At 51.0% G+C, this 13,720-nt stretch overlaps 3 protein-coding genes across 3 annotated transcripts; 2 read left to right on the forward strand and 1 right to left on the reverse strand.

The window, feature by feature from the left end:
• Positions 1-3,610: 3,610 nt before the first annotated feature.
• On the forward strand, positions 3,611-7,757 carry BO83DRAFT_4239 (PH domain protein). Its single transcript, XM_025535127.1, has 4 exons — positions 3,611-3,908; positions 3,986-4,336; positions 4,395-4,552; positions 4,617-7,757. Exons 1-4 carry the CDS (start codon positions 3,893-3,895, stop codon positions 7,608-7,610), a joined length of 3,519 nt encoding a protein of 1,172 aa, XP_025393212.1. The 5' UTR covers positions 3,611-3,892; the 3' UTR covers positions 7,611-7,757.
• A 561-nt stretch (positions 7,758-8,318) lies between these two features.
• BO83DRAFT_328402 (retrograde cargo receptor ERV46) lies at positions 8,319-10,449 on the reverse strand. Its single transcript, XM_025528157.1, has 4 exons — positions 10,354-10,449; positions 9,978-10,270; positions 9,731-9,911; positions 8,319-9,664 (listed from the first exon to the last, which is right to left on the reverse strand). The coding sequence occupies exons 2-4, from the start codon at positions 10,168-10,170 to the stop codon at positions 8,722-8,724; spliced, it is 1,317 nt and encodes a 438-aa protein (XP_025393213.1). The 5' UTR covers positions 10,171-10,270; positions 10,354-10,449; the 3' UTR covers positions 8,319-8,721.
• A 606-nt stretch (positions 10,450-11,055) lies between these two features.
• Positions 11,056-13,703, forward strand: BO83DRAFT_328407 (mRNA export factor mexA; the record flags this gene model as incomplete). The annotated part of the gene is made up of 3 exons (XM_025528158.1): positions 11,056-11,574; positions 11,651-13,210; positions 13,265-13,703. 3 exons carry the CDS (start codon positions 11,056-11,058, stop codon positions 13,310-13,312), a joined length of 2,127 nt encoding a protein of 708 aa, XP_025393214.1. The 3' UTR covers positions 13,313-13,703.
• Between the last annotated feature and the right edge of the window lie 17 nt (positions 13,704-13,720).

Below are 13,720 nucleotides of genomic sequence, written 5' to 3' on the forward strand. Positions count from 1 at the left end.
AATTGAAGAATGTGGAAACGCATTTGCCTAGACATGTCATGTCGCCAGGGTTATATTACGAAGCCGTAGGTCAGAAGACCCTTTGACCCATGAGAACACTTCAAGGCACATGACAGCCGACAGCTATGGTCTTGGCAGGCACGGATATTTGACAGTATGAGAAGCATAGCAATAGTTATCGGCGTTTATAATTGTTTGGGGTTCCGATGTTCATTCCAGTTCGAGGGACCCTGCAGGATGTCTGATGTCTGCGAAAGGTCAGGTACAGGCGCCCCTCCCCCTGAGTGGGGCTCGTACTTTGTGCCCTCAGAGGTATGCTCGTAGAAATATTGATATAAAGCAACCGAAGTTAGTTAAGATGACTATACGCGATACACGGTCATCGAGGGTAAACCTATCGCTGAGCTTGTCCTCAAGCCGAAACTCAATTGCAGCTGACTCTACAGAGTAGGGGGGGTGCTAAAGCAAGTGGAGACAGAGAGGGACTCCATCAGAGGTGAAACACAACAAGACTCATGTGGCAGAAGATCGCTTAGGACTTGAGGATCATCTCTCTTCCAGTATTATATCCTACTCTGTCGATTGTATCACCCCTCCTCAAAAAGTACTGAGTCTTAGCTTGCCGTAAGGCGAGGGGGAAATAAAGCTGGCATACCTCACAAGCTAGGATTGATTGCATCATGACAACCGCAAGGCTGATCCTGCAATCGTGTTCCAATGAAATGCTTCAAGGGAACGACGATCAAGCGAGTAAAGTTCGTAAGCGGAGAAACATGATGGAGGAGACTGGTTGGATCTTCAAAAATATTGGCGAACGCAGGACATGCCTACGTGGTAGGAGAAGCTTTCCCGCGCTGGATCCTACGGCTGAGGTCATGCTGCCGACATTATCTCTTAACCAGCAATGATCGCTGCTAGGAGTTTGCGTGTCAAGCCTGCGATCATCTTTGGAGAGCTCCGCAGCCTTAGCAGACTAAGAGGGGAAACACCCTGGCCGGTGGGTCACGGGCTAGGGTTTGCGCTACGGAGTGCGTACTCCCTGTTGAACATCTCAGAAGTATGAAAGTACGTGCTTCTAGAAAAAGATGTGATTTGATCGCTTGTTATGCTAACCAGCCACAGTCAACAACGAATCATCGGTGGCTTTGGTCGAGGGGAGAGCATGCTGAGCAATAGTAGGCGTCTTATAAACGGGGCAAATCCTGTTTTACCGCCCGAGTTAAGGTTACATAACCTGCAGCATCATGAATAAAGTTGATGCTCTCTGTTCAACCCTGTCTGATAAGAGCAAATGCCGCAGCCACTTTAGGTGAGGCTAGAATTGCGGCTAGCTGCTCTGCAGTGTCCCCAACATCGCACTAACTAAGACAGAGAGAAGGACCCTTGCTAATTGATTACTTTGCTCGGATAGCAGGGTACCGACAAACGACTAACGATACGTACCAACGCAGCAACCCCAGCCGCTTATAATTTTAGATTCGAACTAAACAAGTTCTTATTCTTAGCCTCGGACTTTAGCAGGGGTATAGGCTTTCGGAACTATTCCTGTCTCGATGGGCTTGGGCCGAGCTGCAACTGGAGATCCAGTCCGATCATTTAGGGTGAAATATGGACATTTATGGTATTCCGGTTATTTATAGTGTGAGAGAAGTCGAGCTGGGAAAAAGGAGCACAGCGGACTATCTATTAGTTGCTGAAAAGATGCAAGTAGCAGTCTAGTATTCAGTGAAGCTACCCGCCAAGATCATCTGATGCCGTGTGGCACGGCGGGCCTGTGGCAGTGCGCCGGACCATTCCTCTTTCTGACTGTCGCCTTGCATTCTTCCGTCCATAAGGGACAAGGGACACGACGACGCCTTTCCTTTTTCTCCATCCACCTCCATACATCCATCCAATCGTACCATGATATATCTAGTCTAGTACTTCGCATTACGAGGGTCAGTCTAAGTTTTCTTCTGGTTGCTAGATAAGAAACCAGCGGGTACGATGACTGGTTAGGCTGCACTTGGCGTGATACGTTGTCTCCTCTCCTCACCTCGTGGGTGAGAAACATGGGTTGATGAGCAGAGGCAAAAACAAAGGACGACCGGTGGAATTGGCTGGGAAGTGGCAGTCGCAATAAGACATGCAGGACTGCGTTTCTATATTTGGCGAGATGGTGGGATGCAACCATAGGACTGACTTCTTATTTTGATTCACGGCATGAGCTGATTGGAGGCAGTGCTAGGAGTCAGTTACGCGGGGGGCGTGCTTTTTTAGTGGGATAGACTGGATAATCCACCCGGCCATCCATGGGTTGCTCGAATGGCTGACTGACTGACCCGGTTGGGGCTTGTCCACGGGGAGGGAATGAGAGTAAATACTTTACTCAATAATACCACATAGGTGTCCATTACTTAGTTACTTACTTCTTTTCTGATGACTGTTATTTATTTTATTGTTATGAATATTACTATAGTGTCATTTTATTAGGACTGTTTCTCTTTAATTACTAGCAAATTCGGTTCGCCTGTTCTATCTACTAGCGACCCATTTATTGTCAATTTCATCTCTTGCAGCAAGCCAGGCAACAAGTAATATCCCGGGTATTACCCCGTACTTCGTTAGTTGACCTGCAGTTATTTCTTATGATCCATGCCGATCTCATTGGAATGACTTTCGAGGAGATTCAAGCAGCAGGGGCAGGGGATCGGAGGAGAGAAAAAAAAAAAAAAAGAAAAGAAAAGGGCAGCAAAAAGGAAATGCGAGACTGGTGGCCCGTCCGTCTGGGACCATCTTTAGTCTAAAGAAGGCACATTAGTTTCAAGTTCGATTTTGTAGCCACATGCGATGACGCCAGCCGCCAGGCAGACAAGCCGGGCCAGAACCACTTTTGCGGTACCGTAACACACAACACACACCATAACTTACCCAGTATTGACCCGCAGGTCCATCCAGCATGACGGATGGGTATCTGCGGCTTCGTCTTCACTCTCTTCCCTTTCCCCGTCACTTGCTATACACTGTTAGTTACTACGAGAATATTCTATTCTATGTGACATCTACTTCTTACTTACAGTCTCTCCTTTCGGAATGTTAACAAACAAATAACAACAAATAACACCCCAGATCCACTCTCCGTCAAATCTACCTCAAAAGGAGGAAAGAGAAAACAACAAGCCGACCCTACTATAAGTCCGGTAACACTTGTTACACTCACAACATTCAAGACCCACGCCTTAGGCTGGGTAAGTAAGTTGATCGTCCTTCAACGCTCGTCGGCTTGTGCTTCCTTTCACTGATCCTCTATGCTTCCTTCTGTCCAGCTTTGCCCTTTTTCTCCCTCATTCTATTTTCCCTCTCTATCGCCTCACTCGCTCTATCTATATTTCCTCTCCCACCCCCCCTGCCTCTCCTTTCCTTCACTTTCCGACTTATTCCCTTCCGCTTTCTCCGCCATCGAAACCTGAGACATCAAGTGGCCTAGTCAGGCGCTTGCAAAGCTGACTTTGCGCCATCATCCGCCATCTTGGCACTTGTTCCAGCATTGCCGCGGTCTTATTTGCCCTTCCGCTCCTGTCTTTCGTTTGGGCGCCTCCCCCCAGTCCCACCGGAAACTTCATGGAATCAAACTTCCTGATCTAGTATTGGCGGGTCCGGACACATTGTCGCTATCTCCGTGCGGAGGAGCTGGACTCAGTACTACACACTTCTTCTTCTTCGTCTTCTTCGCCGACTCTTTCGCCTCTCGTTCTCTCCTCATTTATTCCCGTAGCGGCACTACTCGGCCCCAACCCTTCCGCGCAGTCTGCATGTTCGTTGTGTAACACAAATCCTACTTTTTCGAGTGAGCTGGAAGCCGGTCTTCTTCAGTTCTATTGTCTCTTTGGGCTAAAACCCCAGTTTGGCCATCATGGGTCGCTCGCGTGGTAGGTCATTAGCATATCCTCTTATACTTCCCATACAAAATGCAGATGACGGTGATTGACACCCCTTGCGCTCCCAGTGCTTTCTCTTATGTCGGTTTTCGGGGGATCGTCCCGTAAAGACAACCTCAGCCAGCATCACCGGACATCGTCGGCCTCGCTCACACTGAACAATCCTCCGCGAAGAGTAGACACACCTTCTTCGGATACCCCCTCGCCTCTCGATGCTTCGCCGATAAGCGGGACTCCACATGTCGAACGACGGGTAACATCGCGGCCGGATTCGACGCTGTTCTCTCACAATCCTCCGCTGCTGGAGTTCTCGCAGGATACCCCTCCAGAGCTCCAACCAATCTTTGGATATCTGAACAGCCATGCCAACAAGCTATACCACGAAGGATATTTCCTTAAGTTGAACGATCTGGACATTCGTGGGTATCCCGAAAGCTTGTTATCGTCCAATGTCGTACTAATAACAGTATATCGCAGATGGCCGTCCCTGTGCTGATCGCCAATGGGTGGAATGCTATGCGCAGCTTGTTGGGACCGCTCTTTCGTTATGGGATGCCGCAGCGCTGGACGCCGCAGAAGAGTCGGAAGACGTCTGCCCTACTTTCATTAACCTGGCTGATGCTTCAATAAAGATGGTAAGATGATGCAATCTCGGATGTCGCAGCTCTTGATTCTGAATATTAACTGTCGCTGGTCTAGCTTGAGACTCTGCCAACGAGAAACCAAGGAGCGCAGTCCCTGAAGAACATCTTGAGTATATGTTCCGCTGGTCAAAATAGATACCTTCTGCATTTCAATTCCTTCCATTCTCTGACGCAGTGGACCGCAGCCATACGACTCGCTTTGTTCGAACACACGTCCTTATATGAGGCATATACGGGTTCGATCATTGCGGGCAAGGGTAAAGGTCTCAACAGTATTAAAACCATTATGGATCGCCACCGTTACAAACACGAGGATTGGGCCCGCGTGAGATTCGGGGCCGGCACGCCCTGGAGACGGTGCTGGTTTGTTATCACGCCTCCGAATGAGAAGGAATTCCAGAAAGCGCAGAAGTCAATAAAGAAGAAGTCGGCGTATGATCGAGCACCCCGACTGATAACTGGCGACATCAAATTCTATGATACGAAGAAGACCAAGAAAGCGAGGCCTATTGCGACCATCACGGATGCATACGCCGCTTACGCCATCTATCCCCAGTCGAGGGCGTTGATCGAACAGTCGACCCTGGTCAAGATCGAAGGAAAGATTACGGTTCACTCACAAACAGAGTCGACAACCGACGGGTTTGTCTTCGTCATGCCCGAAGTCCATCCAGCGGTTTCTGGGTTTGAGATGATGCTCCGGTTTCTCGTCCCTACATTTGACACGTTCAACCTTTATGGGCGGCCCACTCGTCTTATTGCCGCCACCAACCATATCAAAAGCATTATGTTTGCCTTTCCGAACCAAAGGCGCTATGGCTATCTTGATATTTTGGATATCTCCAGTCTCATGCAGACACCAGGAAGTCAGGATTGGAGCGAGGCGGAATGGAGACAGCAACTCAAGGAGGCTACAGCGCGTCGCATGGCGGCTGCTGGAAGCAGGACGAGCAGCATCTCTGCAAGTAAGCCACGCTTCAGGTCCACAATGCCGAACAGACAATCCAACGGCCGCACCATGACGCATCAACGCAACTGCACTTCCCCGGTGAACCGGCTAGACTCTAACCAGTCCAACGATGCTGTTGCGCTTGGTGCCCCCAGTGATGTTTCCATCTCCCCAATTCATCATAGTAGGGGCTCTTCGGACACGGCTGGATTTGCTTCCATCAGAAGACAAGCGCAAGCCGCTGAAGCATCCCCAGCATCCTCCGATCAGGAACTTGTGGCACGTGGCAGTGAGCGCCCTGGTACTAGCGGGGTAGACGACCACAGAAGCACCGGGAGCGGCAGGAATCAGCAGCTCGACCCCGACGATGAGCCGCTTGGACAACACTTCCGTTCAACCTCCCCTCCATCTCCTGTAGTCCTGCCACCAGCCTTCACACACGCACCGGGAGAAATGCCCGCAATGCGACCTCAGCCTTCACCGGATTTGAGAAAAGCGACTAATAGGATGTCTGACGCCACTTTGACACAGCTTCTCGCTGCCTCTGGAAGCATGAATCTACTTGGCGCTTCTTTCCCTTCGGGCAGCCATGAAACGATCAAGGAGTCCAACCAACCTAGTCCGCTAACACCTAACACTAGCTCTGATCAGCAGGGTGCGCCATCGCTCTTTTCAGATACAAGCGAGAAGAGAGTTACTCTCCAGGAACAAGGGCCACCGACGCCTGAAGATCGTCAAAGTAACTTCGGCCCGCCGCTCACTTTGCCGAAGAGAGCAAGTCTTCGTTTAGATACAACAAAGGCCGTGAAACGGAAGCCTCTGCCTGCGCATCAATTCCGAGAATCCGATGCCGCAAGTGTTGCAGGAGAGCCTAGCTACGAGGACCTGCGCCATACTGTTGATGAAGAGGTCCTGAACTGGGTCGGCTCCCGCCAATTCTCGTTCACTTCTCCTGATAAGGAGAGCCACCAAGATGAGGAAAGCATATATGATGACGCGTCTGCAACTTCTCCCGATTATGCCAGTACTCGGGGGTCTATCTACAGCAAGCGCTCGGTTAGGTCAGTCACTAGGCCCAGAATGGGAGTCATGAAAACCGTGGGATCTGGTCCCCCGAGACAAGACTTGGTTATCGGTGATGCACATTACACCGTTGACGAACCAAAACTGGAACTCAGTGCTGATATCCCCAACATCGACTTTGGGCCGACCTTAACTTATCTACCTACGACTGGGCGTCCCAGTACGGGCGATACTCTGAAGAAATCCACACACCAGAGGAGCGACTCAAACTCAACAGAAAAGCAGTTCTCTTATCAGGCAGAACGACAGCATTCAAGGTCTCCGAGTAATAACATGATGTGGCAGCCGGGTATGACTGCACCCCGTCCGACCACTCCAGGCAGGCTTACAGCGGAGCAATTCGTGCAACAACGATCAGCCCCAAGTCCCCCAATCGCCACCCATAACCGAACTCTTTCCTCTACACCACCGCCCCCTCGCCCTGCTTCCGGGGACTGGACCAATAATCCTCGGCCCCAATCGCACTTGTCTGGCAATCGAGATGCACCGCCTCGCCCACGTTCCCGCGGCGCCAACAGTATCATGAACTACAATGAACTGTCGTCTCATCTTTCAGCTCGTGAACAGGAACACGTGGCTCGTATGACTGGTGCGCCTCTACTCGACATAGCCAATGTCAACAAAGCCCAGCCGACCCCGGTAAACCCCATGGGTCTGGTGGGGGCGATTGATGCTCGTGAGCGCGAGAAGAAAACCATCCGTGAAGGCCTGTCCAACCAAATGGTACAGCATGCAATCGTGCAACGCCAGCAAAATTGGCAACAACAGCAGATGGCTTCCAACGCTTCCGCAGCTGCCTACAATCCGGGCAGTCACTATAGTCTTTACAATATGCCCACGGCGAGCCGCACGTGGGATGCCCTCAACCAGCCATACCGGCCAGATGAACCCCGGCGCCAGTCTTGGTACGGACAATTCGCATCGCAGCAGGCGCAAACTCCTCCAATCTACCAGCAAAACCCGCCTTATGGCCAACATCCAGGCTACTCTGGTAATGCTAGCACCCTACATTACTAAACCTGTCATTTTCATCCCCTCCTTCACGTCCCATCTCCTTATGTCTATCCTACTTCAACTTCCTCTCCTTTGCGTAAATTCATGATCTAAACCCTTCTTTGCTTTACTTCACTTTGCATTAGCCCCGTGAGCTTTCTCTACATATTAGAGTTAGACGTGCCAACGCCTCAAAGGCTACCTGCTCTATATTTTGGACTCGATTGGGTGAAAGCGATCATTTTCATTGGGTTTACGGAGTATCTTCGGGAATGTTCCTTGTTTTGTCTTGCAAGCATGGCATAGTCAGGTAGTATTTATTGCTTTCTAAAGAGTGCAGTTGCACTCCTGGCATTGATTGGGTGGCCATATCTCTTCCTCAAATCAAGAATCATATCTTTTTCTGCCTCAAGCAGGTGCTCAACAAACATTTCAAAGGATATAAAAGTAGAACGGATTGACCCGACCAGTGAACGTAGATTATAGTCCCTTTGTTCAAGGTATTCCTTCAAAATCCCAATACTAACAATGATCTTAGGGCACAAGGGTACTAAGTCGTACTAGTAGTCAACCAGAACCAATCAAATGCAACAATGACTGGAGCTAGTACTCTGCTTAGTGTAGTGGCGTTTACGAAGGACCAACATCCTAGCAACTTATCAATTAAATCAATCCAATACACATACACTGTCTGTAGGTAGGTACTAGTGCATATGCAACGGCAAGATCTCGCGTGGCTGTTATACGTGCTATGTGTCTTATGGGAACAAAAACAAGTAAACCAAAATAATAGTACCAATGATATAGAAGGCAAAAAAATAGGTGTATCAATGAGTTTTCCCCCGACCAAGATCAAAATGGATCAGAAATGCAATCAATGTAGGTGAGTAATAAATGTAACGCCTGAACTTCCGGAGTTCTCCCTTTCGTCCGTCCTTCCTTGCTCTTTCGCTCCCCCTGTCTTTCTGTCTGTCTTCTTGCCCCCATATTCCGTACAACGCTCTCCATGGGGTCTGTTTGTTTTCTTTTCTGAGTTACTTTGTGTGTTTGTATTTTCGTTTCTGTTTGGTAGGTTGTGACTTTGGTTGTTCTGTTTACTTTATCAATTCTTTTCGGATTTTTGCTTGCTCTACGCTCAGTTCGAGTGGAGCTTCTTCATCCTGCTGACACCCTCGTAGAGACCACGGTCTAGGGCTGCCGCGACGGTCAGGGTACCACCGATGATGGCGCACACACCAGTCAGGAAACCGGTGAAGGTCTTGGGACGGGCCTCCCGGTTGATGACCTTCATGGGGGAGATGTCGTAGTTGACGAAGACTCCTGGAATGCCGTTGGCGGCGTGCAGACGCTCCTTGTGGCCTTCGTCGGAGGCGTCTCCGCCCATCAGCGAGCGCTTGTGCGAGGTCACAGAGTACTGGTGTGTCTCGATGCTGCCCTCAGCTCCGTAGGCAATTCCGTGGGAGCCAAGAGGGGCCTGGTCGTACGCGGAGTGGATGGAGGACGAGAACAACGGATCCCAACCTAGGGGAAGGTAAGAGGTCGACACCACCTTGACGAAGTACATGTAGTTGTAGCCGGGCTCGTTTGTCTCCTGCTTGGTGTTGTCCAGAGGGTTGGTGTGGTGGTGGTCAGTCCATTGCCAGCGATCAGAGAGCTCGTCGGGAAGTTGAGGTCCAAACCGCAGCTGGTGGATCTCGTGAGTCATGGTATGTCTCTCAGATTCGGACAATTCGGCGTCGAAGAAGGTTGCGAGGTCGTGAACGTGCATGTTTCCGCTGGTGAAACTGCGACCCGGAGCAATGTGGAAGTTACCGACCACCTTGTTCACACGGAGGACACCCTCAAGGCGGCAGCCCTCACGGCGTTGCGCATCGATGCGCTCCGCATAGCCCTCAAGCTCGCACTGCTCAACGTTCTCGCCCTTTCCGAATGCCCATTGTTGCTGTGCATAGGCCTCACGGACTTCGTCGCAGGTGTTGCAGCATCCAGGTTTGCTTGCACCGGCGGGAGCAGTCGCGCCGTAACATTCACCGCAGTAATCAGGGTCGAGATGCTTGGCGCTCTCATCCTTGGAGTGACTAGGAGAGCTTATAGTTAGCAGTGCAATTGGTATTGGCAGGGGCCGGTTTGGAGTTGCAACTTACAGCTCAAGGGCCTTAACGTCGATGACGCGGCCTCCTTCTGCGGCAGAAGTAAGGCGCACCTTGTTGATACCGTGGACAACACCGGTCTGTTGCTCGCCAGAGACATCCATGACGTCCAGAGTCAGGAGCTCACAGGGAAGACGGGGGAAGGTTATGTTCAGGTGAATCTCCATCTTCTCGCCTGTTCGAAGGGTTCATCAGCAATCAAGTCGTGACTGGTCATCCAGCAATCACTAAGCTATCATACCTCTTGACTTATCTACCACCAGTTCGGGCATAACAACCACCCGCCTGTAATCCACCCATTCACCCCACACAAGCCACAGGATGACCAGCAACGAGGCTATGGTGATGACACCTCCGGAGGTGGTACGGACGCGCGCATCCTCCACTGTTTTAGCAAAGGCATCTAGCCTTGTGAAACGCGATTTCGCCGGCATTTCTCTAATTGATCGACATGAATACGAAGGAGTGTTTGGGGATATAGACAAAGGAGCGTTGGTCCGACTAAAGACCAGCTAGTGCCCGCGGGAATGAAGCCTGTTGGAGAGAACCGTATGTAAGCTGAATAGTTCGAGGAAGGATCAATGAATGCAGAGGATTGAAGACGGGGGCAACCTTACGCGAACCAAGTCGGATAAAAAGATTGGACAAGCACGGGAAGTCGCGATTTGCGCACGACTGAGGACGATCAACAAGCAGACAGTCCTTGGGGAAACAGGCCGATGGAAGCTCCAGCTGTCCTGTTGATGAAGCGGAGAAACAGCCACTCCTCCGATGGATGCCACTACCAGATCGGGACTAGCCGCGTAATAACCTCTGTCCACTTTGGTGCATCGGTATTGTGTATTACCGTCCGTGCCAAAGGACAGACTACAGCCTCTGATTGGACAATTGCCCTGTGCCTGGTGCACAATCACGTGGAGGGCCTGCGCCCGGCCTCACACGTGACTCTGCACAGCTTCGCGGGCACTGCTTTTGGTGGTTCAACGTCACTTTTTCTGCGCTGACTCCGTCTTCTTGCTTCTCTTCCTCCCCTCTCATAACACTCCTCCCCCACATCGAGGTTCGCGGTTGCTTAACTTGAACCGTCCTCGACCTCTCACAAGTATCGCATCGGGTGATTCTCTCGCTACTTCGCATTTTTCTCCTCCTTCCTACGAAACCTCTTCGAATCGGTCGTTGTATGTCTATAGATCCGATCTCGAACTACTAAAGGCGAGCAGCGCTCGTTTCGCCTCCACAACACTCAACGTCTACCATCCCCTCCTTCGCCCTCTCTCCTCATACGAAAGAATACTACGGAAACTATCGCCTCTGTCAACATGAAGGGCGGGAAAGGTTCTCGCGGTCGCTCGGGGGGTTCGGATCGTGGAGGCATTCGCAAGCGGGGTGCTGCGACACGGGTCGATCGAGAAGGTGATCTGATGATGGACGCCGGCTCTGCACGAAACCGTGGAAAGAAGGGTCGTGGCGATTCTGGCCGGTCGCAGGCAGCGAACAAAGCCATGGATGCGATCCAAAAGGCCATCTCCAGTAACTCAGACACTCAAGCGAACATCCGACAAGGAGGACGGGGAAGTGGTCTGGAACAGGTTATTGTTCGTGGCTGGAAGCAAAGCAAAGCAGCTTCCAACCGTGACGGCGGTCTCGAATCCCTCATCGCCTTCCTCGAGAAAAAACTCAGCCCACCCGACTCGAAAGCTGGCACACGCGCAAGGATTACAAAGGTATGTGCAACACCAGAACTGGCGGTCACCGACATCAATTATCAGCTTCGTCCTCTCCGATGTGCTCTCGTTTGCAGGGGTGGTGCGTTCAGAACGACGATCGGCACTTTCTTAGTCTCTCCTGGCGTTTGTTCTTTTGGATGAATGGCGCGGCTCGCAAGGTCCCTTATGCCTTACTAACGTTCATTAGTCGCGGGTTGAAGGCGACGCTCTTATCGTCTCTATTCGGCCAGAGTTGTTGGAAAGGATGCTTCAGCTCAATGGGTTTAGTTTTGCAGGTGCCCCTCTTACAACCGAAAAGTATGATCCGTCTACTGGCGGATTGTTGGACCAGCCTATGCTGTCTGCTATGGCACAAAATGGCGGCACATCCTCTGCTGCGGAGACCAAGGCGAAAATGACGACGATTCTCGGCAAGCGCTACACCCAGCAAACAAAGTTACTCGATCTTTCGAAATTGGGAACCGATCCGGATCTGTTGGCTATGGGAATCTTTGGCAGCACCTCTACCGAGTCAAAATTTTTCCCGGCACTGATGAAGGTTTGGGAGCTGAATTTTGACAATGCCACGGCGCGCCGAGAGGCAGTGGAGAGTGTCAGTCTCGCTCATAACCAGCTTGCCAACATCACAGCTGTGACGACACTAGCATCGACAATTCCCGACCTGAAAAATCTGGACCTATCCAACAATGAATTCAAAGATGCGCAGTCCTTGATTGGATGGCGCTGGAAATTCCGGAACCTCGAATTTCTCGACCTATCAAACACTCCTTTTAGCGCCGACCCTACTTTCAAGGATACCATGCTGAAGTGGTATCCGAAGCTCCGGTTCCTGAATAATGTCGAAGTCCGCACCGCAGAAGACATAGCGGCGCAGAAGAAGACTCCGATTCCAGTGCAGCCACCACACTTCCAGGACGACTCTCAGATCGCAGAGAACTTCGTCCGGGCTTTCTTCGCGGGCTACGACAACGACCGAAGCGGCATTCTCAGCAGTGTCTACGATAACCACACTACGTTCACTCTCAATGTGAACACATCGGCTCCCAGGGCCCAACAAACAGAAACAGCGCCCTGGGATGCGTATATTAAGAAAAGCAGAAACCTTCTCAAGATCAGCCATCTCCCTGCACGCATGTCTAGGGTATATACCGGTGCGGAGAAGATACGCGAGTTGTGGACTTGTCTTCCGGCGACAAGACATCCTGACATTGCGACGCACCCGGAAGAATGGCTTATCGAGTGCTACCCCATCCCAGGTCTGCCTGATATTTCTGGACAGAGCTCCACGGGTGTTGGTGGTCTTCTCATCATGGTGCACGGAAAGTTCGACGAGATAAACGGGGCCAAGGTTGAAACGCGCAGTTTCGATCGAACATTCATCATCGGGCCTGGTGGTGGTATGGGCGGAATTAGGGTCGTCAGTGATCTTCTCTGCTTGCGAGCCTATGGTGGACACGAGGCATGGATTCCAGAGGTCCCACCAGCCGTTCCCCAAGCAGCACCTCCAGCAGCTGCGGCTGCACCCGCAGCGCCCGCGGCACCTGCAGCACTACCAGTAGCTATTCCGGGTGCCCCCGAAGGCTACGGCATGCCGGCCCCTGGGAAAGCGGACACACAAGTCCAGCAAGAGCAGCTAGTACTTCAGATGAGCTCTAATACTCGGATGACCCTTCAGTACTCTGAGATGGCTTTGTCTGGAAACGGCTGGAATATGGAGGCTGCACTGAAGAACTTCGAGGAACTTAAGGTGAGTCTAGAGTGTGTTCTTCACTTACAACCATGCGCTAATAAGTTTTTGCAGGCGCAGGGAACACTGCCTCCGGATGCTTTTCTACCTGCAGCAGTGTAATTTGACCAAGGAGGGAAGGGCCAATAATCAAAAGAAAAAATGAAAAAGAGAACCGAAGAAGAAGATATACCAAATGAACGAGGAACAACTTCTCGAGCGATTCTCCTCCAGACTTAGTCGGGTCTTCGCATCCCCGGCTTTCGTCGGGAGGTTCCTGGTGGTGTTTGATCGGAGTCGACTGTCTCTTTATTTGTGATTTGCTGATGCATGGCTTGGGCGAATGGCTTCGGAGCTCGTTACAATTGCTTTAGTTTTCCTTCGATGTATACTAAAAGACCACGATAATTTTCATGTCCATATAGACGAGACCTGCGGTACAAGGGGTGGTTCAATCAAACCAGAAACCTAGGATCGATCCTGGGGGCAATGACTTCCAGGTTGATGCCACTTGACCTATCCATCTATCTC

This window comes from Aspergillus eucalypticola, assembly GCF_003184535.1.
Source record: "Aspergillus eucalypticola CBS 122712 chromosome Unknown BO83scaffold_1, whole genome shotgun sequence".
NCBI classification, from domain to species: domain Eukaryota; kingdom Fungi; phylum Ascomycota; class Eurotiomycetes; order Eurotiales; family Aspergillaceae; genus Aspergillus; species Aspergillus eucalypticola.

Excerpts from the sequence above, each read along its gene's own strand:
- BO83DRAFT_4239 (XM_025535127.1), top strand. Across the intron at positions 4,337-4,394 it reads GTTGAACGATCTGGACATTC|ATGGCCGTCCCTGTGCTGAT; the intron begins GTGGGTATCCCG and ends AGTATATCGCAG. Across the intron at positions 4,553-4,616 it reads CTGATGCTTCAATAAAGATG|CTTGAGACTCTGCCAACGAG; the intron begins GTAAGATGATGC and ends TCGCTGGTCTAG.
- BO83DRAFT_328402 (XM_025528157.1), bottom strand. The coding sequence starts at position 10,170 with ATGCCGGCGAAATCGCGTTTCACAAGGCTAGATGCCTTTGCTAAAACA. Across the intron at positions 9,912-9,977 it reads GGTGGTAGATAAGTCAAGAG|GCGAGAAGATGGAGATTCAC; the intron begins GTATGATAGCTT and ends CCCTTCGAACAG. Across the intron at positions 9,665-9,730 it reads GACGTTAAGGCCCTTGAGCT|TCACTCCAAGGATGAGAGCG; the intron begins GTAAGTTGCAAC and ends AAGCTCTCCTAG.